Source organism: Nomascus leucogenys, chromosome 1a (assembly GCF_006542625.1).
Source record: "Nomascus leucogenys isolate Asia chromosome 1a, Asia_NLE_v1, whole genome shotgun sequence".
NCBI classification, from domain to species: domain Eukaryota; kingdom Metazoa; phylum Chordata; class Mammalia; order Primates; family Hylobatidae; genus Nomascus; species Nomascus leucogenys.
In genome coordinates this window covers 69,267,170-69,294,385 of record NC_044381.1, presented here as the reverse complement: position 1 = coordinate 69,294,385, position 27,216 = coordinate 69,267,170, and the positions used below count along the sequence as shown (strand labels likewise).

General features: G+C 37.2%; 1 protein-coding gene across 1 annotated transcript in view; it reads left to right on the top strand.

Annotated features, from left to right (window-relative positions):
* TXNDC16 (thioredoxin domain containing 16) overlaps positions 1-27,216 on the top strand; it is a 122,387-nt gene that overhangs the window by 59,634 nt on the left and 35,537 nt on the right. The window contains exons 10-16 of the mRNA XM_003267695.3: positions 988-1,154; positions 1,542-1,602; positions 3,529-3,652; positions 9,058-9,201; positions 9,733-9,792; positions 16,917-17,085; positions 17,420-17,556. Coding sequence (XP_003267743.2) covers positions 988-1,154; positions 1,542-1,602; positions 3,529-3,652; positions 9,058-9,201; positions 9,733-9,792; positions 16,917-17,085; positions 17,420-17,556 — 862 coding nt within the window. The remainder of the gene's footprint in view (positions 1-987; positions 1,155-1,541; positions 1,603-3,528; positions 3,653-9,057; positions 9,202-9,732; positions 9,793-16,916; positions 17,086-17,419; positions 17,557-27,216) is intronic.

Below are 27,216 nucleotides of genomic sequence, written 5' to 3'. Positions count from 1 at the left end.
CAGGTCCAGACATGCCTAACACTGACAGTTCCCGAGCAAATTTAGGATTCTGTAGTTAAAACTTAGTTTTCCCTCTAATGGCTTAGGGTTTTGCTTTGTAGGATCTCCTAAGTCAGTTATTATTCTGACTTCTAAAATTGTGCTACCTTTTCTCTTTCCTTCTTCACATACGTGTGTTTATCTCTTTTAAAAATCCCGCTGCTGTAGTTTTCCTGGGAGTTCTGGAGGGAGTGAAATTAGATGTGTGTATTTAATTTGCTACTTTAACTCAGATGTTCCTCATTGTTTTGTAATGTGTCATTATATGTTAAATTCTTAATGAAAAAGTTTATTCCTTAGTTATCTGTTCTATTTCTCTTGAAATATTTATCTATATCAATTAGTCCCACACTGTTTTATTTATTGTTTTTGTTTGTTTATAATATGTTTATTCTTTATGATTGTAATTTTTGGTTTAACTTCTTATAAAATCTGTTAGTTTTATAATGCCTAAACTTATAGGGGGCCAGGCATGATGGCTCATGCCTGTAATCCCATCACTTTGGAAGGCCAAGGTGGGAGGATCACTTGAGCCCAGGAGTTCAAGACCAGCCTGGTCAACATAGGGAGACCTCGTCTCTACAAAAAATTAAAAAAAACAAAAAACAAAAACAAGCTAGGCATGGTGGTGTGCACCTGTGGTCCCAGCTACTCGGGAGGCTGAGGTGGGAGGATTGTTTGAGCCCAGAAGGCTAAGGCTACAATGAGCTGTGATTGTGCCATTCCACTCCTGACAAGCGAGCAAGATTCTGTCTCAAAAAACAAACAAACAAAACTATATAGGTGCATTGGGAGCATTAAATTCGGAAATTAAGAGATCATTTCTGTTAGTGTTGGATTATTTTACAGACTTTCTTTTTACTTGTGACTTTATTAATAAGAATTAGGAGAATTTAAGTCCAAATGTTAGAATATTATTGTCACACCTTTTTTTTTTTTTCAATGAAGACTGAAGTTGCTGAAGATCCTCAACAAGTTTCAACTGTCCATCTCCAACTGGGCTTACCACTGGTTTTTATTGTTAGCCAACAGGCTACTTATGAAGCTGATAGAAGAACTGCAGAATGGGTTGCTTGGCGTCTTCTGGGAAAAGCAGGGGTTCTGCTCTTGTTAAGGTATCTTAAACATCGAATATTTACTATATTTAGCAAAACGCTAATAGTTTCCACGTTTTAAAATATGGTAATTTAATCACTTATAAGTAAACTCAAATCTCGAATAGATTCCAATATAGTTAGAACTAGTTGCTGAGCTAAAATCTGTACATTCATTTAAGGTTGATTAAAACTTAGAATTTTAAACCTTGCTAAATGAAGATGGAGATTAAGATGGAGACTAGAAAATCTGGACTATGTTTATGTGTAAAATTTTTCAGTCACTAAATTCTAATATTTTTTCATAATTTTTAGTATAAGAATGTAGTTCTATTTTCTATTGACGTCCTGTGTGACTATTATTCTTCAGATTAGCAACATAAAACATTTATTTCCATTTTGAAAAAGGGACTCTTTGGAAGTGAACATTCCTCAAGATGCTAATGTGGTCTTCAAAAGAGCAGAAAAGGTTAGTTGTTTTATGTATTGTTCTGCAATATCTGTTTATTTAAAGAAAGCTAATATATGTGGTCTTTAATATATTTTTATTATAGAAAAATCTGTAAATTATAAATTGCTCCTATTCAAAGAAAATTGCTGTTAACATTTTGGTGTTTTTATCATGTGTCAGTCTGGTTTTTATCTTCTGTTCACATATTTATATGTATTTTTTTAAATAAAACAAAATCAGGGTTATGCTATATATCCTGCTTTTTGTTTAAAATAATATTGGGCCGGGCATGGTGGCTCATGCCTGTAATCTAGCACTTTGGGAGGCTGAGGCAGGTGGATCGCTTGAGCCCAGGAGTGCAAGACCAGCCTAGGCAACATCGGGAGACCCATCTCTACAAAAAATTTGCTGGGTGTGGTGGTGCATGCCTATAGTCCCAGTTACTCAGGAGGCTGAGGTGGGAGAATCACTTGAGCCCCAGAGGTTTGAGCTGCAGTGAGCCATGATGGTGCCACTGCACGTCCACCCTGGGTAACAGAGACAGACCCTGTCTCAAAAAAATAAACAAGATAAAACAGAATTCAAACCATAGCAGTGATGAAAAACAGAATAGTGATTACTTTTGGGGGATGTTAATGACAGAAGAGCAAGAAGATGGCCACTGGTTGTGCTGATGATGTTCTGTATCTTAATCTGTATGGTGGTTATATAAGTATGTCCACTTTGTAAAAATCCATTAAACTCTATACTTAAAATTTTTGTTCTTTTCTGTGTTAATGTTATACTTTAATTAAAAGGTTTACTACAAAAATTTCTGTGAATATTTGGAACAAATTAAGTTTGATTTTGATTCCTCTACTTTTTAAGTTTATTATATTTCTATAGAAATCAAAATTGCTTGTTTTGAATATAATGTTTAAAAGATGAAGATATGTGATAGCAAAGAACAAACATACTTAGAGCTCATAGCTTTATTCCAATATAGAGTTACAGTCAAGAATACTTTGCTAAAATAACCTAGTGGCCTAAAATTTCATATTTTAAAAGTGTAACAGTTGGGCAATAGTGAAATAAATCTTAAGTAATATTTTTTAATATTAATTAAGTAATATTGATCTCAATAGAATTTGGTATTCTTAAAATAACTGGGAGCACATAGTAATTTAATGTTGTTTATAGCTAAACAGGAAATCAAACTTATTAGTGGAATTAATTTAGATGAAGTATTGTTTTGAATATTTTTATGGAATGTCAGAATAATCAATTTTGATTTACTCTATTTGCAGTAAAATTGTATATATTTCCATTTTATAAAGAGGTAGAACTTGCTATTACATGTGAAATGTTTTACGGACTTCAGTATAATGTGGTTGTGACAAGAAGCAAGTGAGGCTTTCAGCACCTTTTTTGCCACCTTTTTCAGTGTACCCGTTGTCTTTATAGAAGGTATGCTTTGGATGCTTTTCTTTTCACAGTAATTTTGGAGTTAATTGCCTTTTTCATTTTGCTAAATTTTAGAATTGAAGTTCGAAGGCTTAGTTTTATTTTAGTGTCAAGCAAGTAAAACTTATTTTATTATTTTTTTTTTTTTCAGAGTCTCGCCCTGTCGCCCAGGCTGGAGTGCAGTGGCGCAATCTCGCCTCACTGCAACCTCTGCCTTCTGGGTTCAGACGATTCTCCTGTTTTCCTGTTTCAGCCTCCCAAGTAGCTGGGATTACAGGCATGCGCCACCATGCCAGTCTAATTTTTGTATTTTTAGTAGAGACAGGGTTTCACCATGTTTGCCAGGCTGGTCTCGAACTACTGACCTCAGGTGATCTGCCCGCCTCGACCTCCCAAAGTGCTGGGATTACAGGTGTGAGCCACCACACCTGGCCCAAGTAAAACATTTTTATGTCAAAATACTTTGCTATATTCATTTTTTAAAAATTAACATATTTCTAGGGAGTTCCAGTGGAATTTTTGGTATTACATGATGTCGATTTAATAATATCTCATGTGGAAAATAATATGCACATTGAGGAAATACAAGAAGATGAAGACAGTGACATGGAAGGTCCAGATATAGGTAATGTGTTATGATTCTCACTCCTTCCCCATCCTGCCCAGCACCCATAAAGTCAGTGAAATTTCCAGTGAATTAACTTTCTCGAAGAATGTATTCAGATTCAAGACTCTGTAAAGAAACCTGGCGGAATTTATTTGGAACCACATTTTATCAAGTTGATTTGTTGAAAAGATGTAAGGATGCTATATTTTGTTTAATTTATTAGCATTTACTGTTACGTATCAGGCTTCAAACTTCCCACATCTGTGCCTTCATCTTCCATATCAGTTCTTTCAGCCATTCTGGACTAGTCCATGTTTAAAAACTCTGCTTAGAAACTACAACATGATAATTCATTGTTACTATTTTTATTAGGAAATGGAGTTCTAATAAATATTGTTATATTTATACTTGTAAATGAATCCAGTTGTTAATGGTATAAGGAGTAAATTTCAATAACATTTTAACACTTCTTTTAAACAGTTATTTCAGTTTTTAAAAACTGTATTGCTTACATTTATGAAATATTGTATAGTTTTTAACTCTTTTTCCCACATATTATTTACTTTGATTATTATTCTCTGAGTTAGCTGATACCACTTTCATTTTATACATGAAGAGTCTGCATTTCCTGAGTTCAGTGATCTGCCCAAAGTCCCACAAGTGGCAGGTGGTGGGGACTGGGCTAGAACTTAAGCATCCTGAAATAAAATCTTATTTATTAGTGACAGTCAAGAATACTTCGCTAAAATAATCTAGTGGCCTAAAATTTGATATTTTTAAAGTGTAACAGTTGGGCAATAGTGAAATAATTATTCCTGATACATCTTTCATAACATTAATCCTCTTCTGTAATTATTCATTTACTTTTTTCTCTCCTCTGCTAGTCTATAAATATTTCTAAATCAAGGATTATGTCTTGTTCATTTTTGTGTAACATATAGTAAATACTTGAATGTTTTATATAGTACCATTATGAGCTCCAAGAAGGAAGCAATTTACATATCATTTTCATGAGGTCCATGCATTGTGATCAAAATCTATATTATAAATTTAATAAGAGCTTTCACTCTTACCAGTGACCAGTTTCTTGGTTTGAGCGGAGCTCTGGTTCTTTTCCGATATGCAGGGGTTAGAATTGCTTGTGTTCCTCTCTGGAATTCTCAGTGGGCTTGTCATTACATAAGCAGACCTGTGTTCTGGTCTCTTGTTTCCTGCTTATTCTTGTAATGGTTCCTATATATGAACCTTCAGAGTTAGAGGACTTGTCCCCAGTCTCAGTTTATTTGATTCCTGTCTTCAGTGGGAGTTGCCTGTTTGAAGATTTCTTTGTGGCCACAGCCCCTATATTGTTTCCTGACTCTGTGGCCTTACTTACCCTCTGATGCTGCCTTCTCTTTCTGGTTTTTATTTTTATCTTTTTAATTGACCAGTAATAATTGTACCTATTTGTGGGGTACATAGTGATGTTTCAATACATACAATGTATAGTGATCAAGTCAGGGTAATTAGTGTATCCATCATTTTAAACATTTATCATTTCTTTGTGTTGGAAACGTTCGGTAACCTCCAGCCTGTTTCCAGTATTTCTTTTGCAGCTTCGCTTTTTTTGTTTATTTTTCATCTTAACTTCCTATTATCAGTAATCCATAGTGGCCCAGGATGTTGTATGGTGTTGTGCCTGTATCTAATTCTTCCCCCTCCCTTTGTATCACTCCCGTTTACAAAGGAAAACTAGATAAGGGTTAGGAAAGAATATATTACCATCTGAGAATGTAAATCAGAGACAGGTGCACCCCAGAGAAAATCAGCAAAATGGAATCAGAATGAAAAAGACTAGATTCCACAAAAGGGTAATCTGAAAAAAGAAAAGAAGCATGTGTTCCAGCCTGGGCAACATGACAAAACCCCATCTCTACAAAAAATACAGAAATTAGCCAAGATGGTGGTATGTGCCTGTAATCCCAGCTCTTTGGGAGGCTGAGGTGGGAGGATTATTTGAGCCCAGGAGTTGGAGGTTGCAGTGAGCTGAGATCGTGCCAGTGCACTCCAATCTGGGCAACAGACTGAGACCCTGTCTCAAAAAAAAAAAAAAAAAAGAAAAAAAAAGCAGCATGTGTGACTGAAAATAGTGTGTGTGTTATTAATGAATAGCTGGAAGGTAGAGCTGAGGAGTGACTAAATTTACAAGTGATGGTAACTTATTAGAATATAAGAAAAGAGGGAAAGCAGGAAAAAAACAGAAGACTGACAGGAAAATTAAAATATATGAATAATAAGAAAAAAATACAGTAAATAAGAAAATAGGTCTTTACTAATTTTGGTATTGAGAATGTAATTTTTTAGTGTCATGGAATTTGGTGCTTAAAAGTACCTTAAAGTTATATAGTGCAACTCTCATGCTTCACAAGAGTTGAACATTGAGGCCCAGAGAGTTATGTGATTGATTAGAGTCATACAGTTAGAAAATGGCTGAGGTTGTATTGAAATGCAGATCTAGAATTTTAATTTATTGTGTGGTCATGTGTCTCCTAACGATGAGGATAGTTTCTGAGAAATGCATCATTAGGTGATTTCATTGAGTAAACATCATAAAGTTCACTTACACAAACCTACATGGCGTAGCCTATTACACACCTAGGGTGTATGGTATAGCCTATTGCTCCTAGGCCACAAACCTATACAGCATGTTACTGTACTGAATACTGTAGGTACCTATAACACAATGGTAGATATTTATGTATCTAAACATGTGTAAACATAGAAGAGGTACAATAAAAACATGGTATAAAAGATAAAAAATGGTACACTTGTATAGAGTACATACCATGTATGGAGCTTGCAGGACTATAAGTTGCTCTGGGTGAGTCAGTGAGTGAGTGTAAAGGCCTAGAACATTACATTATGGTAGATTTATAAATACTGTACACTTAGGCTGTACTAAATTTATAAATTTTTTTTCAATAATTTGTCTTAGCTTACTGTAACTTTTTCACTTTATACATTTTTACAATTTTTAAAAACATTTTGACTGTTTTGTAATAACATTTAACTTAAAGCACAAACATCATACAGCTGTACAAAAATATTTTCTTTTTTTATATCCTTATTCTATAAGCTTTTTTTCCATTTAAAACTTTTATGTTTTACGTTTTAAACTTTTCTCTAAAAACGAAAACACAAACACACACATTAGCCTAGGCTTGTACAGGGTCAAGATCATCCATATTACTCTCTTCCACTTCCACATCTTGTCCCTTTGGAAGGTTTTCAGGGACAGTAGTAACAAGCATGGAGCTGTCATTTCCTATGATAATAATGCCTTCTTTTAGAATACCCCCTGAAGACCTACCTGAGGCTGTTTTACAGTGAACTTTTTATTTTATAAGTGAAAGGAGTACAGTCTAATGATGAGTATAGTAAATATATAAACCAATAGTCTAGTCCTTTATTATCATTATCAAGTATTATTTACTGTACATAATTGTATGCGCTGTGCTTTTTTTTTTTTTTTTTTTTTGAGACAGAGTTTTGCTTTTATCGCCCAGGCTGGAGTGCAGTGGTGCAATCTCGGCTCACTGCAACCTCCACCTCCTGGGTTCAAGTGATTCTTCTGCCTCAGCCTCCCAAGTAGCTGGGATTACAAGCATGCACCACCATGCCCGGCTAAGTTTTTGTATTTTTAGTAGAGACAGGGTTTCACCATGTTGGCCAGGCTGGCCTCGAACTCCTGACCTCAAGTGATCCGCCCACCTTGGCCCCCCAAAGTGCTGGGATTACAGGTGTGAGCCACTGTGCCTGGCCTTATGTGCTATATGACTCACAGTAGGTTTGTTTACACCAGCATCACCACAAACATGTGAGTAATGTGTTGTGCTACGCCGTTACAATGGCTACTACATCACCAGATGATAGGACCTATTTCTCAGCTCCATTATAATCTTAAGGGACTACAGTTGTATATGTTGTCCATTGTTGACTGAAATATCATTATGTGGTTCATGACTGTGTTAGAAATTATGTATAAAACAATACTTTAGTTCTATGAATGTATTGTCTTCTCTCTCCCTTTCTTTTTAATGTGTTGTTACAGAGAATTAATGAACATACGGGGATAGAATAATAGAACAAATTCTTGTTATCCATTACTTGGCCCCAACCATTATCAAACCATGGCCCATCCTGCTCCAATCACCCCCCACCTCTTATTGTTTTGTAACAAATTCCAAACATATAATTTCATCTATAAGTATTTCCCTGGGTTTCAGAAATATAAGGATTTTCCTTTTTAACATTAACATAATTAATACTATTATTACATCTAAAAAATTAACAATTCTTAATATCATCATTTATCCAGTCAGTGTTTGAACTTCCGATTGCACCATGCTCTTACATGCCACTGTGCCTTTGCTCATGCTGTTCTCTTTGCTCTTTATGCCACCACTGCCTTTCTTCTCTGCCTACCTGAGTTTTCTTTTCCTTTTCATGTTCATGTTTTCATGTTCATAAAGAAGCTTTATCCTTTAATCAAGTTATATGCTTCATCTGTGTTACCATACAATCTCTACAAACTTCCAACAGAATATGAATCCAAATGTATTTTTGAAGATACATGGATGGATGGATGGATAGATAGATCTATCAGTCTATTGATTGGTCTATCTAAAGGAAGCGTTTTCACATATTCAGAATCCACTCATAACTGATGCTTTTTGGATAAAATCCAGACTTCTTGGCTCATGTGACCTCTTATGATCTAGCCACTGCCTAGCCTAGAGTTTTCTCATGCTGTTTATTCCTTCAGCCCCATCTTGTCTTAGTCAAATTCGCCTTCCCTCAGCCTTGTATGTGCTCAACTCTTTTATGTCTCAGAGCTTTCGTATATCTTATTCTCTTTGTCTAAAACATTCTTTTCTTGATTCTCTACCTGGCAGACTTTGGGCTTCCCAATCCAAATAGCCCTGTCATAATTTCTCAGTGTATCCTTTACCTTTCTTCATAAATTGATCATAATTTGTAATTATATATTTATTCAGTGATCAGTTTGTCTGACTTTTCCATAGATAGAAGTTCCATGTGGTCAGGACTATGTCCGTTTTGTTTACCAGTTTTCCTAGTGCCTATCACAATGCTTGGCATATAGTAGAGGCAAAATAAACAAAAGGGCACTATTAATATTCTTTGTAGAACAAGTTTTAATTTTGAAATTGACTAAAACTTCCCAACTTCTAGGTCAGGAAGCATCTCAGAGTCAGTTAAGCAACTGGAAAGTTTTCTAAATATCATGCATCCTAACTATTAAGATAGGATGAATTCAGAAGTTTGTAAAAAGTACTGAATTCTTATATGCTTCCTATGAGAAGAGCTTAAATAGTTTTCATTATACATCAATATTTAAATTAATTTCTTTTCCAACATTTTAGATGTTCAGGATGATGAAGTGGCAGAAACTGTTTTCAGAGACAGGAAGAGAAAATTACCTTTGGAACTTACAGTGGAACTAACAGAAGAAACATTTAATGCAACAGTGATGGCTTCTGACAGCATAGTACTCTTCTATGCTGGTTGTGAGTATGAGCCTTTAGAGGAGACTATTACATATTAGGACATTTAAAAACCCAGATTTAATTTTTGGCATTCCATGTATTGAATGTTGTAAAATGAAATTGCTTTCGTATGTCTCAAGTAGACTGTGTGCATTGAAGCATTTACTTCTGATTCTGGGATTGTGCAATTGATTTATATCTGATTTACAAATTAAAGGTGAATGATTAAACTAGATGTTCATTAATTTTGAAAAATTGTGACTCACGCTAATGATTTTTAACATATTAACAGTTATAGATTTATAGTAAGTATATTGCTTTTATCTTCAAATCATAGTCATTTAGCTATATTCCTTAAAGTACAAGTGCAGAAAATCAGTTGCATTTGAAACTCTCTTAAGTGGTTGGACTATGTTGAGAAATGTATAGTAGAATATTTCTGATTAACAATAATTTTGGGAAACCTCATAAATCTGTATATTTGTTACATATCAGTGTGGATGCTTTGGAGATACACATGTAATATCTGTTGAATTTTTAATTTTCATATAGGGCAAGCAGTATCCATGGCATTTTTGCAATCATATATTGATGTGGCAGTTAAACTGAAAGGTAGTGTACTGTGCTATGCATGCTTATTCTGATTCTAAGCTGTAGCTATTTGTAAAACTATGTCATGCAAAAAATATAGAAAACCACATAAAATTTCAGGTTACTATGTTTGTGTCTCCAGGGTTAAGTTAATGAACCAGGAATTTCAAGAGTGCTTAGGAGCATTCACTTTGATTTGTCTTCATAGAATTGTCTTTAGTAGAAAGTAGAGAGCCTATGTATTAAGTACTTGTGGCTACACAGTTAATCTAACAACCTTTTTGGTTCAAGTCAGTCATTCAGCAAGCATTTATGAGTGCCTACTCTGTGCCAGTTACTCCAGTTAAATACTGGAGATAAAAATTTGGCAGATTCAAGACCCAGTCTCATGGTCTAATGAGAGATCAAAAATCCCTGTGTCCTTGAAACTATATAGTTTACTCCTCATGGATGGAATGCTTTTTAATATCCAGGATCTTTTTATGTTAACTATCCTATGAAACCTGATTTAATAGTGGGCAAATAAAGATCCAAGGAATGGACTTTAACTGAAAATATCTCTGCTACCATCTCAGCAAAGACAGGGAAAAATGAGGGAGGCCTGTTAGTAAGAGAGGTAATAATGGATTAGGTGTGCTTAATGTAAGTTCCTTATGGTTAGGTAGTGTGCCTTATATCAGCTTACTGGGCTTGGCATATTGCCTTACATTGCAGAATATCTGATTTTTGATAATTGTTGGATAAATGAATAATAGAGTTTGATAAATTTTGTTTAATGGAAACTGTGTACTGATGTACAACTTATTTATACGTTGAAGCTTTTGAAAACTCAAGAAATTGATTCCAGACACTCAACCCTAAATGTACCATTTCTTTTTTTAATTTTTTTTATTTCCATAGGTTATTGGGGAACAGGTGGTGTTTGGTTACATGAGTAAGTTCTTTGGTGGTGATTTGTGAGATATTGATGCACTCATCACCTGAGCAGTATATATTGTGCTGCACCCAATTTGTGGCCTTTTATTCCTTACCCTCTTCTCACCCTTTCCCCTTGAGTCCCCACAGTCCATTTTGTCTTTCTTATGCCTTTGCATCCTCATAGCTTAGCTCCCAAATATGAGTGAGAACATGTGATGGTTGGTTTTTCATTCCTGAGTTAGAATAATAGTCTCCAGTCTCATCCCGGTCACTGCAAATGCCATTAATTCATTCCTTTTTATGACTGGGTAGTATATATATATATACCACAGTGTCTTTGTCCACTCGTTGATTGATGAGCATTTGGGTTGGTTCCATGTTTTTGCAATTGCAAATTGTGCTGCTATAAACATATGCAAGTGTCTTTTTCATATAGTGACTTATTTTCCTCTGGGTAACCAGTAGTGGGATTGCTGGATCAAGTTTCTTTTAGTTCTTTAAGGAATCTCCACACTGTTTTCCATAGTGGTTGTATTAGTTTACATTCCCACCAGCAGTGTAGAAGAGTTCCCTGTTCACCACATCCACACCAACATCTGTTATTTATGTTTTTGATTATGGCCATTCTTGCAGGAGTAAGGTGGTATCTCATTGTGTTTTTGAATTGCATTTCCCTGATCATTAGTGATGTTGAGCATTTTTTCATGTTTATTGGCCATTTGTATATCTTCTTTTGTAATTGTCTCTATTCATGTCCTTAGCCCACTTTTTGATGGGATTGTTTGTAGTGATTGTTATCCCTCTTCTGGATCTAGCCACCCAGAAAGTCTACCAGGCTCCAGGCTGGTACTTGGGGTTGTCTACACAGAGTCCTGTGATGGTCAACCATCTGTGGGTCTCTCAGCCGTGGATACTGGGACCTGTTCCAGTGGAGGTGGCAGAAGGGCAAAATGGACTCTGTGAGGGTCCTTAGCTTTGGTTGATTAATGCACTATTTTTGTGCTGGTTTACCTCCTGCTGGGAGGTGGCACTTTCAAGAGAGCATTGGCTTGAAAGTGCATTGGTGTCGGGAGCAACAGGCAGTAGGCAGGACCCTATAACTCCCAAGAGTATATGCCCTTTGTCTTCAGTTACCAGGGTGGGTAGGGAAGGACCATTAGATGGGGGCAGGGCTAGGTGTGTCTGAGCTCAGACTCTACTTGGGCAGGTCTTGCTGCATCTGCTGTGGGGGATGAGGGTGAGGGTCCCAGGTCAATGGAGTTATGTTTCTAGGAGGATTATGGCTGTCTTTGCTATGTCATGCAGGTTGTCAGGGAAGTGGAGGAAAGCCGGCAGTCACAGGCCTCACCCAGCTCCCACACAACCCAAAGGGCCAGTCTCACTTCCGCTGTGCCCCCACTCAACAGCACCAAGTCTGTTTCCAGGCAGTGGGTGAACAGGGCTGAGAACCTGCCCTAGGCTACCTGCCTCCCAGCTGCAAAAATAAGTAGGGCTTTCTTTCTTCCCCAACCTGTGGAGTCTGCACGCTGGATTCATGCCCTCCCCCGAGTTCTGGCCAGGAGACTCTTCGATTGGTTCAAATTGTTACAAATTTCAGGGGGAGGTTTCCTTTTCCCTGTGGCCTTTTCTGAGTGCCTCTGGTAGCCCTCCTCAAGGACCCCTTGTGAGGTGAGGCACAAATGGCTTGGTAGGGGACCCAGCTAGCCCACAGGGATTTTCCTGCTGCTTCCTTTACCCGTGTATTTTGCTTTCGCTCAGCTTTCTAAATTGACTCAGCTCCAGATAAGGTCAGAATCTTCTCCCATAATCTAGACCTTTAGGTTCCCCAGTGGGGGTGTGTGTTCAGGGGTGCACAATCTGCTTTTCCCACTTCCACAGTTTGAGCACTCACAGCATTTGGGGTGTCTCCCAGGTCCTGCAGGTGCAATCACTTCCTTCAGAGGGTCTGTGGGTTCTTTTGGCTTTCCTAATGTATTGCTGCAGTTTTGGAGCAAAAGTTCATGATGCGAGCCTCCACACGCTGTTCTGTCTGTCCCCATTCCTTGTATTTCCCAACCACATTTGATCGGCTTTTGATTATTACCGAGTGAAGGGATAATTAAGTCTGTAGACGCTATGATCTGTAATCTTTTTTTTTTTCTTGAGATGGAGTTTCGCTCTTGTCGCCCAAGCTGGAGTGCAATGGCATGATCTCAGCTCACTGCAACCTCCGCCTCCTGGGTTCAAGTGATTCTCCTGCCTCAGCCTCCCGAGTAGCTAGGATTACAGGTGTGCACTACCATGCTTGGCCAATTTTTGTATTTTTAGTAGAGACAGGGTCCAGGCTGGTCTCAAACTGCTGACCTCAGGTAATCCACCTGCCTCGGCCTCCCGAAGTGCTGGGAATATAGGCATGAGCCACTGTGCCCAGCCTCTAATCAATTTTTTAAAAAGCAGATCCTCTTACTTTCTTTCACATTTTCCTTTATGCAAGGCAAGTTGCAATCTATGGACAAATTTAAGTTTTCTTCTTTTAGATTCTCTAGCCTTATTGGCAAATAATTAGAAGAAAAGCAAAGGAGGAGAAAATATAAATCATAATGAAGTAGTGATTGGATAATGTTCCTCAAGAATATGATTAATTATCCCTCTCTCCACCCCATTTAATTAGATACCAGATGAAAATGGAAAAAGATTTCCTTGCATTCTTTTCTATTAATGACCAAATGAAGAGACTACCTGCCCCCTCAATGCAAGGGCTTAGAGTCGTATATGTTTGTAGAATAAAAAAGTAGATAAGCAACCCAGGACTTGTTTTCCTTTTCGTTCACTATGTTCTTTATGAATAACAATTTTTTTTGGTAATTGGATATCAGATAAATGGACTATTTTGGAAGTTCAGGGAACTTAATGTAGAAATGCATTGCATAGGTAATTACAATGTTTTGTGTCTATGTTGAAGCCTATACTATAACTTTATAAATTAGGAAAATATTATAATACCTTGGGCATTTAGTCCTATCATCTGTCTTTCTGACAGATCTGACTTTGTGGGAAAAAGCCATTTGTTATCTCTTAGTCCAAGACAATGAAGAATGTTTTTTACTCTGTCACAAGGTGGCAGCAAATGTCAAAATTTTATACTTACATAATACCTGTATCTAAGATAATCTGTTTTTTTCTTTTAAATTAGGAACCTATTTGAAATTACTGCATTGATAAAGTATATGGGATGTAATACTATAGGCACCTTAGAATATTAGACTATTCCAACTGAAACATGAGTAAATATTGGAACCATTTTACAGGAATGAAAATAAAACTTTTAAATTGATAACTTCAGTATAAGTAGTTATATAACTTTTAGTGATATATATCAGTATTACTTTTCTGGTTTTAAAGATAACATCAAAGTTTTCCATTTCAACTGTAGGGAAAAAGGAATAATCACAGTTTTAGCAGTAGTAGACATGCTGAGGATGCTTATTGAAAGGAAAGAACTGCAGCTGGAAGAGCACTATATTCCATACTTGGGTGGCAAAATATATAACATGGCACTTTGTATAAACAAGCATCACCAGATGTTTATTGATGAGATCAAAGCAGCTGCGTTGTCTGGGGTATATACCCTGGGGTTCGTTGTTGCGCACCAGGAAAATTTAGGACACGGACACACACAAGTTGTTTAGGAGCAGAGGTTTAATAGAGAGGAGAGAAAGAGAAACAGCTTCCTCTATAGAGGAAGGGGTCTCCAAGCAGAAAGGACTGGCTGGCAGCGAATGTGTCGAGTTTTATAGTCCAGTTTGAGGTGGTGGTGTCTGATTTACATAGGGCTGATAGATTGCTTCAATCAGGTATGATGTTTACATAGTGGTGGCATAGGGAAGTCTGGTCGCCCCACCTTAATCTTCCTATACAAATGGTCTTTCCAGTTGTCTGGGGCCATCTTGTCTGCTCCTTACAGCACACATGGCTGGCAAAGAAGGGAAGACAGAGCGGCCATCTTGGAAACGTCTAGTCCTTAGTTCCTGCCGGTATGTGCACCCTTCCAGCTTGCAGGCTGCTCTTTGTTAGAAAAAGATTTGGGGCTGCTTTTCACTAAAAAGAAAAACCTTACCGAGGACTCCCATACCCTTGCTATCTGCCTAAGTGATTTCTTCTTAACTGCTATATCAAAATGATTAAAATAAAGGTTAAGAGAACTTTGATAGGAAGTCACTTAGCATGTCTGATTTGGGAAGAAATAAGGATTTATATTTGTTTATATGCTCATACAAAATTCAACTATTAATATCCTTTAATGTAAGAATTTAAAATTTGTGAAGAAATATCAGTGTCCATTCTACACATTTTTACTGGGTACATACTGTGTAACAGACACTGTGCAAGGCAGTGGGATGTAGTGGTGAATAAGACAGACTAAGGCCGGGCGCGGTGGCTCACGCCTGTGATCCCAGCACTTTGGAAGGCTGAGGCAGGCAGATCACGAGGTCAGATCAGGACCATCCTAGGGCTAACATGGTGAAACCCCGTCTCTACTAAAGATACAAAAAATTAGCCGGGCATGATGTCACGTGCCTGTCGTCCCAGCTACTCGGGAGGCTGAGGCAGGAGAATCGCCTGAACCCGGGAGACGAAGGTTGCAGTGAGCCGAGATCACGCCACTGCACTCCAGCCTGGGCAACAGGAGCGAGACTCCATCTCAAATATACAAATGCAAAAAAAAAGACAGACTAAATCTTGCCTATATTATCAGATTGTTAACACTAAATCTAAAGTGATAAGTTATTACATCTATGAGAAGTAATCAAGAATCTTTGAAAATATACAACTTAATTTCAGTATTAAAAACATTGGTGATAAAATATTAAAATATCACATTCACAATTTTAATCATATGATTAAGTAATATTTAGGCTGTATCCTAAATTGATACACAAAGTTTCCTTCTTTGATCTAGTATGATACTAAATTTTATCTTTTATTAGAATTTATTCTTTTGAGTTGTATGGTGCTTATTTTATTTACTGTTTGATCTCTTTCCACACAGTGATTTATAATATTTTAGAGAACTTTACACATTTTATTATAGAGCAAGTAGGAATTTCTGCTTGAGATTCTACTATGTGTTTTCTTAGGCTGAAAAGAAATTATAGTGTTTAGACAGGATAGGTATCTGAAGTCCTGGATGAGTTTCACATATGTCATTTATTCACATGCATATTTAAGGTACTGCAGGTGCTGGAAAATCAATGATAAATAAACAGACATAGTCCCTGCTCTCAAGGAGTTGTCTTGGTACAGACAGATGTTAATCAGGTAATGAATAGTATATAATTACATAAGGAGATAAGGAAAAGAGCATGGTTCTATAATAGCATATATCAAGGGAACCTTATATAGATCAGTGTGTCAGAGAAGGCTAGTTAGTCCTTGAAGTTGTACACGGTAAGAAACATTTAACTCTGCAAAGGTTGGTGGGGGTAAGCTGGTACCAAAACAGATTTGAGTTTTGAAAAGATATCTCTAGCATTAGTATAGAGACACTGAATTCAAAGAGGTGAATTAGAAGCCTCTTGTAGTTACCCGGGAGAAATGACAACTTGAGTAGTGGCAGTAAAGAGAAGTGGACAGTAATTAGAGATATTAAAAATTTAGGTGGTAAAATTGAAAGAACATGCTGATTAATCAGTAGGCATGAAGGGCCTTGGGAATGGGGAGGTGTGAAAGGTGATGCTTTGTTTTTTGAGTTGCACAAGAGCAGCAACATTCACCAACAAACACAGAAAAGAAACCATATATGGTTTTAGATTTGTTGAGTTTGAGGAGGTTTCTGTTCAAAGGAAAACAGAGAAGGTAGTAAGGATATATGGGTCTGGAAGTTCAAGGAGTTTGGGCCAAAGACATGAATTTAGGATTCGTTAGATTGGCTATGGTTATTGAGGTTGTGTAGGACAGGAGTGAAGAAAAACAAGAGAAGGCAGCTTAAGCTGAGCCTTGAGGGACCCCCAACTCTACTGGCTGAAGAGCCTGCAAAAGGGAACAAAAAGGAGAAGCTAGAAAGTAAGGGAAAAGGCCAACAGGGGACGGTGTTGCAAAGATCAAGGGAAGAGAGTGTTTAAGCAGGAGTGTTTCATGCTGAGAGGTTAAAAGTTAAAATAAGAATGGGATAGAAAAATACTGAAAATCCTAAGCAAATGCATTTTCTACAATTAGTAATTACAAATGTGCATTTTCCTTTTATTTAGGCACATCTACTATGCTTCTTACTAGAATAAACTGTGCAGATTGGTCTGATGTATGTACTAAGCAAAATGTTACTGAATTTCCTATCGTAAAGATGTACAAGAAAGGCAAGAACCCAGTATCTTATGCTGGGATGTTAGGAACTGAAGAGCTCCTAAAATTTATCCAGCTGTAAGTATTCAGCTTCATTATAAGATCTCTAAATGTTTAGATCTTTAGAAGTTCTAATTCTCAGACTTTGCTAACACTTAAAATAGGCTAAGGAGGATACTAGAATTGAGATCACAAAATGAATATTCATGAAAGTCTATGTACATTTCGACACTTGGGGAGATAGCAATTTTGTTTAATAAGTCTGATTTTCTTTAAGAATAATATTTAATTTTCTATATTTTGTAAGATATTATCCTGTGTAACATATTGTTTGCTATGTTTGGTATGCTTTATTTTTTTACAAACTGAAAATATCTTAAAAAATTTGTAATATAGTTATATATTTATCCAGCAACAGGATTTCATATCCAGTGAATATAACATCGATCCAAGAAGCAGAAGAATATTTAAGTGGGGAATTATATAAAGACCTCATCTCCTATTCTAGCGTGTCAGTACTGGGACTATTTAGTCCAACCATGAAAACAGGTAAGCAGAACTGAGCTTTTAAATTATACAGTAGAGTATATCATTGCTTGCTAGTTGTATTTTTTAAGAATATCTTTTTAAATTATAGAGAATTTCAAAATTGTGGAGAAGTTTGAAGAAAAATAAAATATTGTAAGCTAATTATTCAGAGATAGTGTTAAATTTTGATGTAATTTCTTCCATCTTTTTTCTGTATACCTACAGATTGCATATTTATATACGTTTTAACATAATTGGGCTAAAACTGTGTATCTAGGTTAGAATCTTGTTTTTTGTTGTTGTTGTTTGTTTTGTTTTTTTGAGACAGAGTCTCGCTCTGTCACCAAGCTGGAGTGCAGTGGCGTGATCTCGGCTCACTGCAACCTCTGCCTCCTGGGTTCAAATGATTCTCCTGCCTCAGCCTCCCGAGTAGCTGGGACTACAGGCGCATGCCACCATGCCCAGCTAATTTTTGTGTGTTTAGTAGAGACGGGGTTTCACCATGTTGGCCAGGATGGTCTCCATCTCTTGACCTCATGATCCGCCTGCCTTGGCCTCCCAAAGTGCTGGGGTGAGCCACCGTACCTAGCCAGAATCTTGTTTTTATTTAACATTACAATGATGTATTGATACTCTTCATGAACATTATGGCTGCATAATATATGGTGAATATATATATCAAAATGTATTTAAATTTGTTTTTTTTTTTTTTTTGAGATGAGATCTTGCTCTGTCACCTAGGCTGGAGTGGCATGATCTTGGCTCACTGCAACCTCCGCTTCCTGGGCTCAAGCAATCCTCCCACATCAACCTCCCGAGTAGCTGGGACCACAGACATGTGCCACCATGCCCGGCTAATTTTTTGTGTTTTTGTAGAGACAGGATTTCACCATGTTGCCCAGGCTGGTCTTGAACTTCTGAGCTCAAGTGATCCACCCACCTTGGCCTGCCGAAGTGTTGGGATTACAGATGTGAGCCACCACACCTGGCCTTATTTAACTATTTATGAACAATATTTGTACTGTTTCCTTTTTTTTCTTCTGTATGTGAAGAATATTTTTGAGTCTTTGTATGCATTTTAGACCATATAATGAGTTTAGATTCCCAATAGAATAACATATGTCTTCTGTAAATTATAGGTTATATACATTACTCATGGTTTTTTTTTTTGAGACAGGGTCTTGCCCTATTGCCCAGGTTGGAGTACAGTGACACAATCACAGCTCACTGCATCCTCAACCTCCTGGGCTTAAGTGAGCCTCCCACCTCAGCCTCCTGAGTAGCTAGGATTATAGACATGTGCCACCATGCCCACTAATTTTTTAATTTTTCATAGAGACAAGGTCTCCCTATGTTGCCCAGGCTGGTCTCAAACTCCTGGCCTCAAGCAGTCTTCCTGCCCTGGCCTCCCAAAGTGCTGGTAGTATAGGCATGAGCCACTGTGCTTGCCCACTCACTTTTTAAAATGGAGTTTTACTGTTTGTCTAATGAATTGGTGTGAGATCTTTGTGTATTAAGGATATTAAGCTTTTGTCATTTTGTTTCAGTTATTTTCTCTCAGTTTGTTATTTGCTCTTTAGCTTTAATGATAATTTTATATATCACAGTTTAAAATTTTTTAAAAATTTTTTTAATCTATTGATTTTAAGATTTCTTCTGTTGCTTTTAGCTATAAAAAACCCTATCATTTTTGTCACCTAATATTCACCTGTATTTTTTCTTGCTTTAATTTACAATATTTTCCTATTTTAATTTGTCTTGCTTTGTATATTTTTTCTTTTAAAAAAATTTTGATAACATACACATAACGTAAAATTTACCATCTTACCTGTTTTTAAGTGTATGTTTTACAAGTTTTAAGTATATTCACATTGTTGTACAACTAATCTCCAGAACATTTTCATCTTGCAAAACTGAAACTCTATACCCATTAAACAACAGCTTTTCATTTCATCCTCCTCCCAGGCCCTGGTAACCACCACTCTACTTTCTGTTTATATGAGTCTGGCTACTCTATGTACCTCATACGGGTGGAATCGTACCGTATTTGTCTTTTTCTGACTGGCTTATTTCACTTAGCATAATGTCTTCAGGGTTCATCTATATTGTAGTATGTGTCAGAATTTCCTTCCAATTTTAGGCCGAATAGTATTCCATTGTATGTATATATCTTATTTTGTTTATCTGTTTATCCATTAATGAATTTTTGGGTTACTTCTACCTCTTGGCTGTTGTGAATAATGCTGTTGTGAACATGGGTATGGAAATATCTCTCTGGGACTCTGCTTTCAATTATTTTGAGTACATACTGAGAAGTGGAATTGCTGGGTCATATGATAATTCTGTTTTTAATTTTTGAGGAACCGCAGTACTATTTTCCACCCTGGCTGCATCATTTTACATTCCTACCAATGGTGTACAAGGGTTCCAATGACTTTAACATCCTTGCCAATACTCGTTATTTTATTTTATTTTTTATGATAGCCATCTTAATGGGCGTGAGATGATATCTTGTTGTGGCTTTGATTTGCATTTCCCAAACGATTAGTGATGTTGAGCATCTTTTCGTTATGCTTCTTGGTCATTTGTATATATTCTTTGGAGAAATGTCTGTAACTCCTTTGCCTATTTTTTAATTGGGTTATTTATATTTTTGTTGCAGAAATTCTTTATACTGAATATTATCCTTTATCAAAGATTTGGTTTGTAAATATTTTCTCTCATTTCATAGGTTGTTTTTTTACTCTGTTGATTGTGATTTTTTTTCCCCTTTTTAAAAGTTTTTAACCCTTTAGATATTTTAGTGCATAGGATGAGTGTAAGTGCCAACTTAATTTTTTTTCTAATAGTTAACATTTATCCTTTTTTTCTCCTCTATATGTGATTTCGCCAGCACCATATTAAGTCCTTATCTATATGTGTGTGTGTGATATATATGTGTGTTTAAGTGTTTTCTATTTTATTCACTTTACCTATTGATACTTAATCTATTAGTTTTATAATACATGTTGAATATAGAGTCAAGTCTCTGATTTGTCTTTTTAAATATTTTCTTGTTTTTTTTCCTGTTGACTCTTCTAGGTGAACATTAGTAATTTATATTTATTCTCTTAACGATTTGGATATCTGCTGCTTGTTTTATGCTTCATTGCTGTTTCTTTAGTTTTTCTTGATTTTTTATTATTATTATTTTTTTAAGATAGAGTCTTGCTCTGTCACCCAGGCTGGAGTGCAGTGGTGTGATCTAGGCTCACTGCAAGCTCCGCCTCCCGGGTTCACGCCATTCTCCTGCCTCAGCCTCCCGAGTAGCTGGGACTACAGGCGCCTGCCACCACGCCCGGCCAATTTTTTTGTATTTTTAGTAGAGGCGGGGTTTCACCGCATTAGCCAGGATGGTCTCCATCTCCTGACCTCCTGATCCGCCCATCTCGGCCTCCTAAAGTGCTGGGATTACAGGCGTGAGCCACCGCGCCTGGCCGTTTTTCTTTATTTTTTAAAATATGGTTTCTGCTTCTTTTGCTTGTATTTTCCCCAGGACTAGAGAAAATGTTCCCCCAAAACATATTTGAACCTATAAAGTTAAAGATTGTTTCAATGATTTGGACTCCCTCTTGTGGAAGATGCTTTTAATTTCTTTTTTCTTTTTTTTTTTTTTTTTTTGAGACAGTCTTGTTCTGTCATCCAGGTTGGAGTGCAGTTGTGTGATCTCTGCTCACTGCAACCTCTGCCTCCCAGGTTCATGCAATTCTCCTGCCTCAGTCTCCCAAGTTGCGGGGACTACAGGCATGTGCCACCATGCCTGGCTAATTTTTGTATTTTTAGTAGAGATGGGGTTCTATGGTTTTTTTTCTTTGTATGCCATGGTTTCATGTTATGGATTCATATTACCTTTATTGCTGAGCTTTTATTTATTTATTTAATTATTTATTGCATCATACGTAATAAAATGTTGGAAATTTTTGAAAGAAAATCCTTCATTCACTTTTCCATTTTATTATGAACTTTTTCAAGCATACAGCAAAGTTGAAAGAATTGTAGAGTGAACACTCATATACTCACCACCTAGATTCTACCATTAACATTTAATATTTGCTTTAGTACATACTTGATGCAATTCATGTTTTTGCATTCAACTTTGATATGCTTATAACAATTATTTTTACTTTGATAGTTTTACATGGCAGCATAAACTACAGTATTTTTAAAATATCACACCTTCTCTTTACTTAGACCCTTATTCTTTATTTATCTCTTGCTTCACAGGAATGTGTCTTTCAATAAGTTTTTAAGGAAGGGTACACATAGGGTGTTTTTTCTGACCGATAGTATTTCTGGGAATGTTATTTGTTGCTTTTGCATCTAGGTGGCCTCTTGAGTCGGTAACAAAACCCTCAATGTTTTCTTTTTTTTTGTGATGGAGTCTCGCTCTGTCGCCCAGGCTGGAGTGCAGTGGCGCGATCTCGGTTCACTGCAAGCTCCGCCTCCCGAGTTCACGCCATTCTCCTGCCTCAGTCTCCCGAGTAGCTGGGACTACAGGTGCCTGCCACCAAGCCCGGCTGACTTTTTGTATTTTTAGTAGAGACGGGGTTTCACCGTGTTAGCCAGGATGGTCTCGATCTCCTTACCTTGTGATCCACCCGCCTTGGCCTCCCAAAGTGCTGGGATTGCAGGCATGAGCCACTGCGCCTGGCCAATGTTTACTTCATTATACTAACTCTTACCATTTATCTAGGAAACTTCCCTCCTCCTTGTTTTTCTTTTCTTGAGATGGATTTCAAATTCTGAATGAAAGATTTTAAGAATATTTGTCTGAGAAGAGGACCCCACTGATCTAGCATTATATTTGCACGTAGTAGATACTATTAACCACATATTAAATTTTGCTTTCTACAAATTGACATCTAGCAATTTTTTTCTACTTTGTTTTCAGAATTGTAAAAAGTAAAAACCAAAGGAACTTAAAAAAATAAATAATAAGAATATTTTATTTATTTATTTATTTATTTTTTTAATTATACTTTAGGGTTTTAGGGTACATGTGCACAATGTGCAGGTTTGTTACATATGTATCCATGTGCCATGTTGATTTCCTGCACCCATTAACTCGTCATTTAGCATTAGGTGTATCTCCTAATGCTGTCCCTCCCCCCTCCCCCTACCCCACAACAGTCCCCGGAGTGTGATGTTCCCCTTCCTGTGTCCATGAGTTCTCATTGTTCAATTCCCACCTATGAGTGAGAACATGCGGTGTTTGGTTTTTTGTCCTTGCGATAGTTTACTGAGAATGATGTTTTCCAGTTTCATCCATGTCCCTACGAAGGACACGAACTCATCATTTTTTATGGCTGCATAGTATTCCATGGTGTATATGTGCCACATTTTCTTAATCCAGTCTATCGTTGTTGGACATTTGGGTTGGTTCCAACTCTTTGCTATTGTGAATAGTGCCGCAATAAACATACGTGTGCATGTGTCTTTATAGCAGCATGATTTATAGTCCTTTGGGTATATACCCAGTAATGGGATGGCTGGGTCAAATGGTATTTCTAGTTCGAGATCCCTGAGGAATTGCCACACTGACTTCCACAATGGTTGAACTAGTTTACAGTCCCACCAACAGTGTAAAAGTGTTCCTATTTCTCCACATCCTCTCCAGCACCTGTTGTTTCCTGATTTTTTAATGATGGCCATTCTAACTGGTGTGAGATGGTATCTCACTGTGGTTTTGATTTGCATTTCTCTGATGGCCAGTGATGATGAGCATTTCTTCATGTGTTTTCTGGCTGCATAAATGTCTTCTTTTGAGAAGTGTCTGTTCATGTCCTCTGCCCACTTTTTGATGGGGTTGTTTGTTTTTTTCTTGTAAATTTGTTTGAGTTCATTATAGATTCTGGATATTAGCCCTTTGTCAGATGAGTAGGTTGCAAAAATTTTCTCCCATTCTGTAGGTTGCCTGTTAATTCTGATGATAGTTTCTTTTGCTGTGCAGAAGCTCTTTAGTTTAATGAGATCCCATTTGTCGATTTTGGCTTTTGTTGCCATTGCTTTTGGTGTTTTAGACATGAAGTCCTTGCCCACGCCTATGTCCTGAATGGTATTGCCTAGGTTTTCTTGTAGGATTTTAATGGTTTTAGGTCTAACATATAAGTCTTTAATCCATCTTGAATTAATTTTTGTATAAGGTGTAAGGAAGGGATCCAGTTTCAGCTTTCTACATATGGCTAGCCAGTTTTCCCAGCACCATTTATTAAATACGGAATCCTTTCCCCATTTCTTGTTTTTGTCAGGTTTGTCAAAGATCAGATAGTTGTAGCTATGCGGCATCATTTCTGAGGGCTCTGTTCTGTTCCATTGATCTATGTCTCTGTTGTGGTACCAGTACCATGCTGTTTTGGTTACTGTAGCCTTGTAGTATAGTTTAAAGTCAGGTAGCGTGATGCCTCCAGCTTTGTTCTTTTGGCTTAGGATTGACTTGGCGATGCGGGCTCTTTTTTGGTTCCATATGAACTTTAAAGTAGTTTTTTCCAATTCTGTGACGAAAGTCATTGGTAGCTTCATGGGGATGGCATTGAATCTATAAATTACCTTGGGCAGTATGGCCATTTTCACGATATTGATTCTTCCAACCCATGAGCATGGAATGTTCTTCCATTTATTTGTATCCTCTTTTATTTCATTGAGCAGTGGTTTGTAGTTCTCCTTGAAGAGGTCCTTCACATCCCTTGTAAGTTGGATTCCTAGGTATTTTATTCTCTTTGAAGCAATTGTGAATGGGAGTTCACTCATGATTTGGCTCTCTGTTTGTCTGTTATTGGTGTACAAGAATGCTTGTGATTTTTATACATTAATTTTGTATCCTGAGACTTCGCTGAAGTTGCTAATCAGCTTAAGGAGATTTTGGGCTGAGACAATGGGGTTTTCTAGATATACAATCATGTCATCTGCAAACAGGGACAATTTGACTTCCTCTTTTCCTAATTGAATACCTTTTATTTCCTTCTCCTGCCTGATTGCTCTGGCCAGAACTTCCAGCACTATGTTGAACAGGAGCGGTGAGAGAGGGCATCCCTGTCTTGTGCCAGTTTTCAGAGGGAATGCTTCCAGTTTTTGCCCATTCAGTATGATATTGGCTGTGGGTTTGTCGTAGATAGCTCTTATTATTTTGAGATACGTCCCATCAATACCTAATTTATTGAGAGTTTTTAGCATGAAGGGTTGTTGAATTTTGTCAAAGGCCTTTTCTGCATCTATTGAGATAATCATGTGGTTTTTGTCTTTGGTTCTGTTTATATGTTGGATTACATTTATTGATTTGCGTATGTTGAACCAGCCTTGCATCCCAGGGATGAAGCCCACTTGATCATGGTGGATAAGCTTTTTGATGTGCTGCTGGATTCGGTTTGCCAGTATTTTATTGAGGATTTTTGCATCAATGTTCATCAAGGATATTGGTCTGAAATTCTCTTTTTTGGTTAAGTCTCTGCCAGGTTTTGGTATCAGGACGATGCTGGCTTCATAAAATGTGTTAGGGAGGATTCCCTCTTTTTCTATCGATTGGAATAGTTTCAGAAGGAATGGTACCAGTTCCTCCTTGTACCTCTGGTAGAATTCGGCTGTGAATCCATCAGGTCCTGGACTCTTTTTGGTTGGTAAGCTATTGATTATTGCCACAATTTCAGAACCTGTTATTGGTCTATTCAGAGATTCAACTTCTTCCTGGTTTAGTCTTGGGAGGGTGTATTTGTCGAGGAATTTATCCATTTCTTCTAGATTTTCTAGTTTATTTGCATAGAGGTGTTTGTAGTATTCTCTGATGGTAGATTGTATTTCTGTGGGATCGGTGGTGATATCCCCTTTTTCGTTTTTTATTGCATCTATTTGATTCTTCTCTCTTTTCTTCTTTATTAGTCTTGCTAGCGGTCCATCAATTTTGTTGATCTTTTCAAAAAACCAGCTCCTGGATTCATTAATTTTTTGAAGGGTTTTTTGTGTCTCTATTTCCTTCAGTTCTGCTCTGATTTTAGTTATTTCTAGCCTTCTGCTAGCTTTTGAATGTGTTTGCTCTTGCTTTTCTAGTTCTTTTAATTGTGATGTTAGGGAGTCAATTTTGGATCTTTCCTGCTTTCTCTTGTGGGCATTTAGTGCTATAAATTTCCCTCTACACACTGCTTTGAATGTGTCCCAGAGATTCTGGTATGTTGTGTCTTTGTTCTGTTGGTTTCAAAGAACATCTTTATTTCTGCCTTCATTTCATTATGTACCCAATAGTCATTCAGGAGCAGGTTGTTCAGTTTCCATGTAGTAGAGCGGTTTTGAGTGAGTTTCTTAATCCTGAGTTCTAGTTTGATTGCACTGTGGTCTGAGAGACAGTTTGTTATAATTTCTGTTCTTTTACATTTGCTGAGGAGAGCTTTACTTCCAACTATGTGGTCAATTTTGGAATAGGTGTGGTGTGGTGCTGAAAAAAATGTATATTCTGTTGACTTGGGGTGGAGAGTTCTGTAGATGTCTATTAGGTCCACTTTATGTAGAGCTGAGTTCAATTCCTGGATATCCTTGTTAACTTTCTGTCTCGTTGATCTGTCTAATGCTGACAGTGGGGTGTTAAAATCTCCCATTATTATTGTGTGGGAGTTTAAGTCCCTTAGTAGGTCACTCAGGACTTGCTTTATGAATCTGGGTGCTCCTGTGTTGGGTGCATATATATTTAGGATAGTTAGCTCTTCTTGATGAATTGATCCCTTTACCATTATGTAATGGCCTTCTTTGTCTCTTTTGATCTTTGTTGGTTTAAAGTCTATTTTATCAGAGACTAGGATTGCAACCCCTGCCTTTTTTTGTTTTCCAGTTGCTTGATAGATCTTCCTCCATCCCTTTATTTTGAGTCTGTGTGTGTCTCTGCATGTGAGATGGGTTTCCTGAATACAGCACACTGATGGGTCCTGACTCCTTATCCAGTTTGCCAGTCTGTGTCTTTTGATTGGAGCACTTAGCCCATTTACATTTAACGTTAATATTGTTATGTGTGAATCTGATCCTGTCATTATGATGTTAGTTGGTTATTTTGCTCGTTAGTTGCTATAGTTTCTTCCTAGTCTCGATGGTCTTTACAATTTGGCATGTTTTTGCAGTGGCTGGTACCGGTTGTTCCTTTCCATGTTTAGTGCTTCCTTCAGGAGCTCTTTTAGGGCAGGCCTGATGGTGACAAAATCACTCAGCGTTTGCTTGTCTGTAAAGTGTTTTATTTCTCCTTCACTTATGAAGCTTAGTTTGGCGGGATAGGAGATTCTGGGTTGAAAATTCTTTTCTTTAAGAATGTTGAATATCGGCCCCCACTCTCTTCTGGCTTGTAGAGTTTCTGCTGAGAGATCAGCTGTTAGTCTGATGGGCTTCCCTTTGTGGGTAACCCGACCTTTCTCTCTGGCTGCCCTTAACATTTTTTCTTTCATTTCAACTTTGGTGAATCTGACAATAATGTGTCTTGGAGTTGCCCTTCTCGAGGAGTATCTTTGTGGCGTTCTCTGTATTTCCTGAATCTGAATGCTGGCCTGCCTTGCTAGATTGGGGAAGTTCTCCTGGATAATATCTTGCAGAGTGTTTTCCAACTTGGTTCCATTCTCCCCATCATTTTCAGGTACACCAATCAGACGTAGGTTTGGTCTTTTCACATAGTCCCAAATT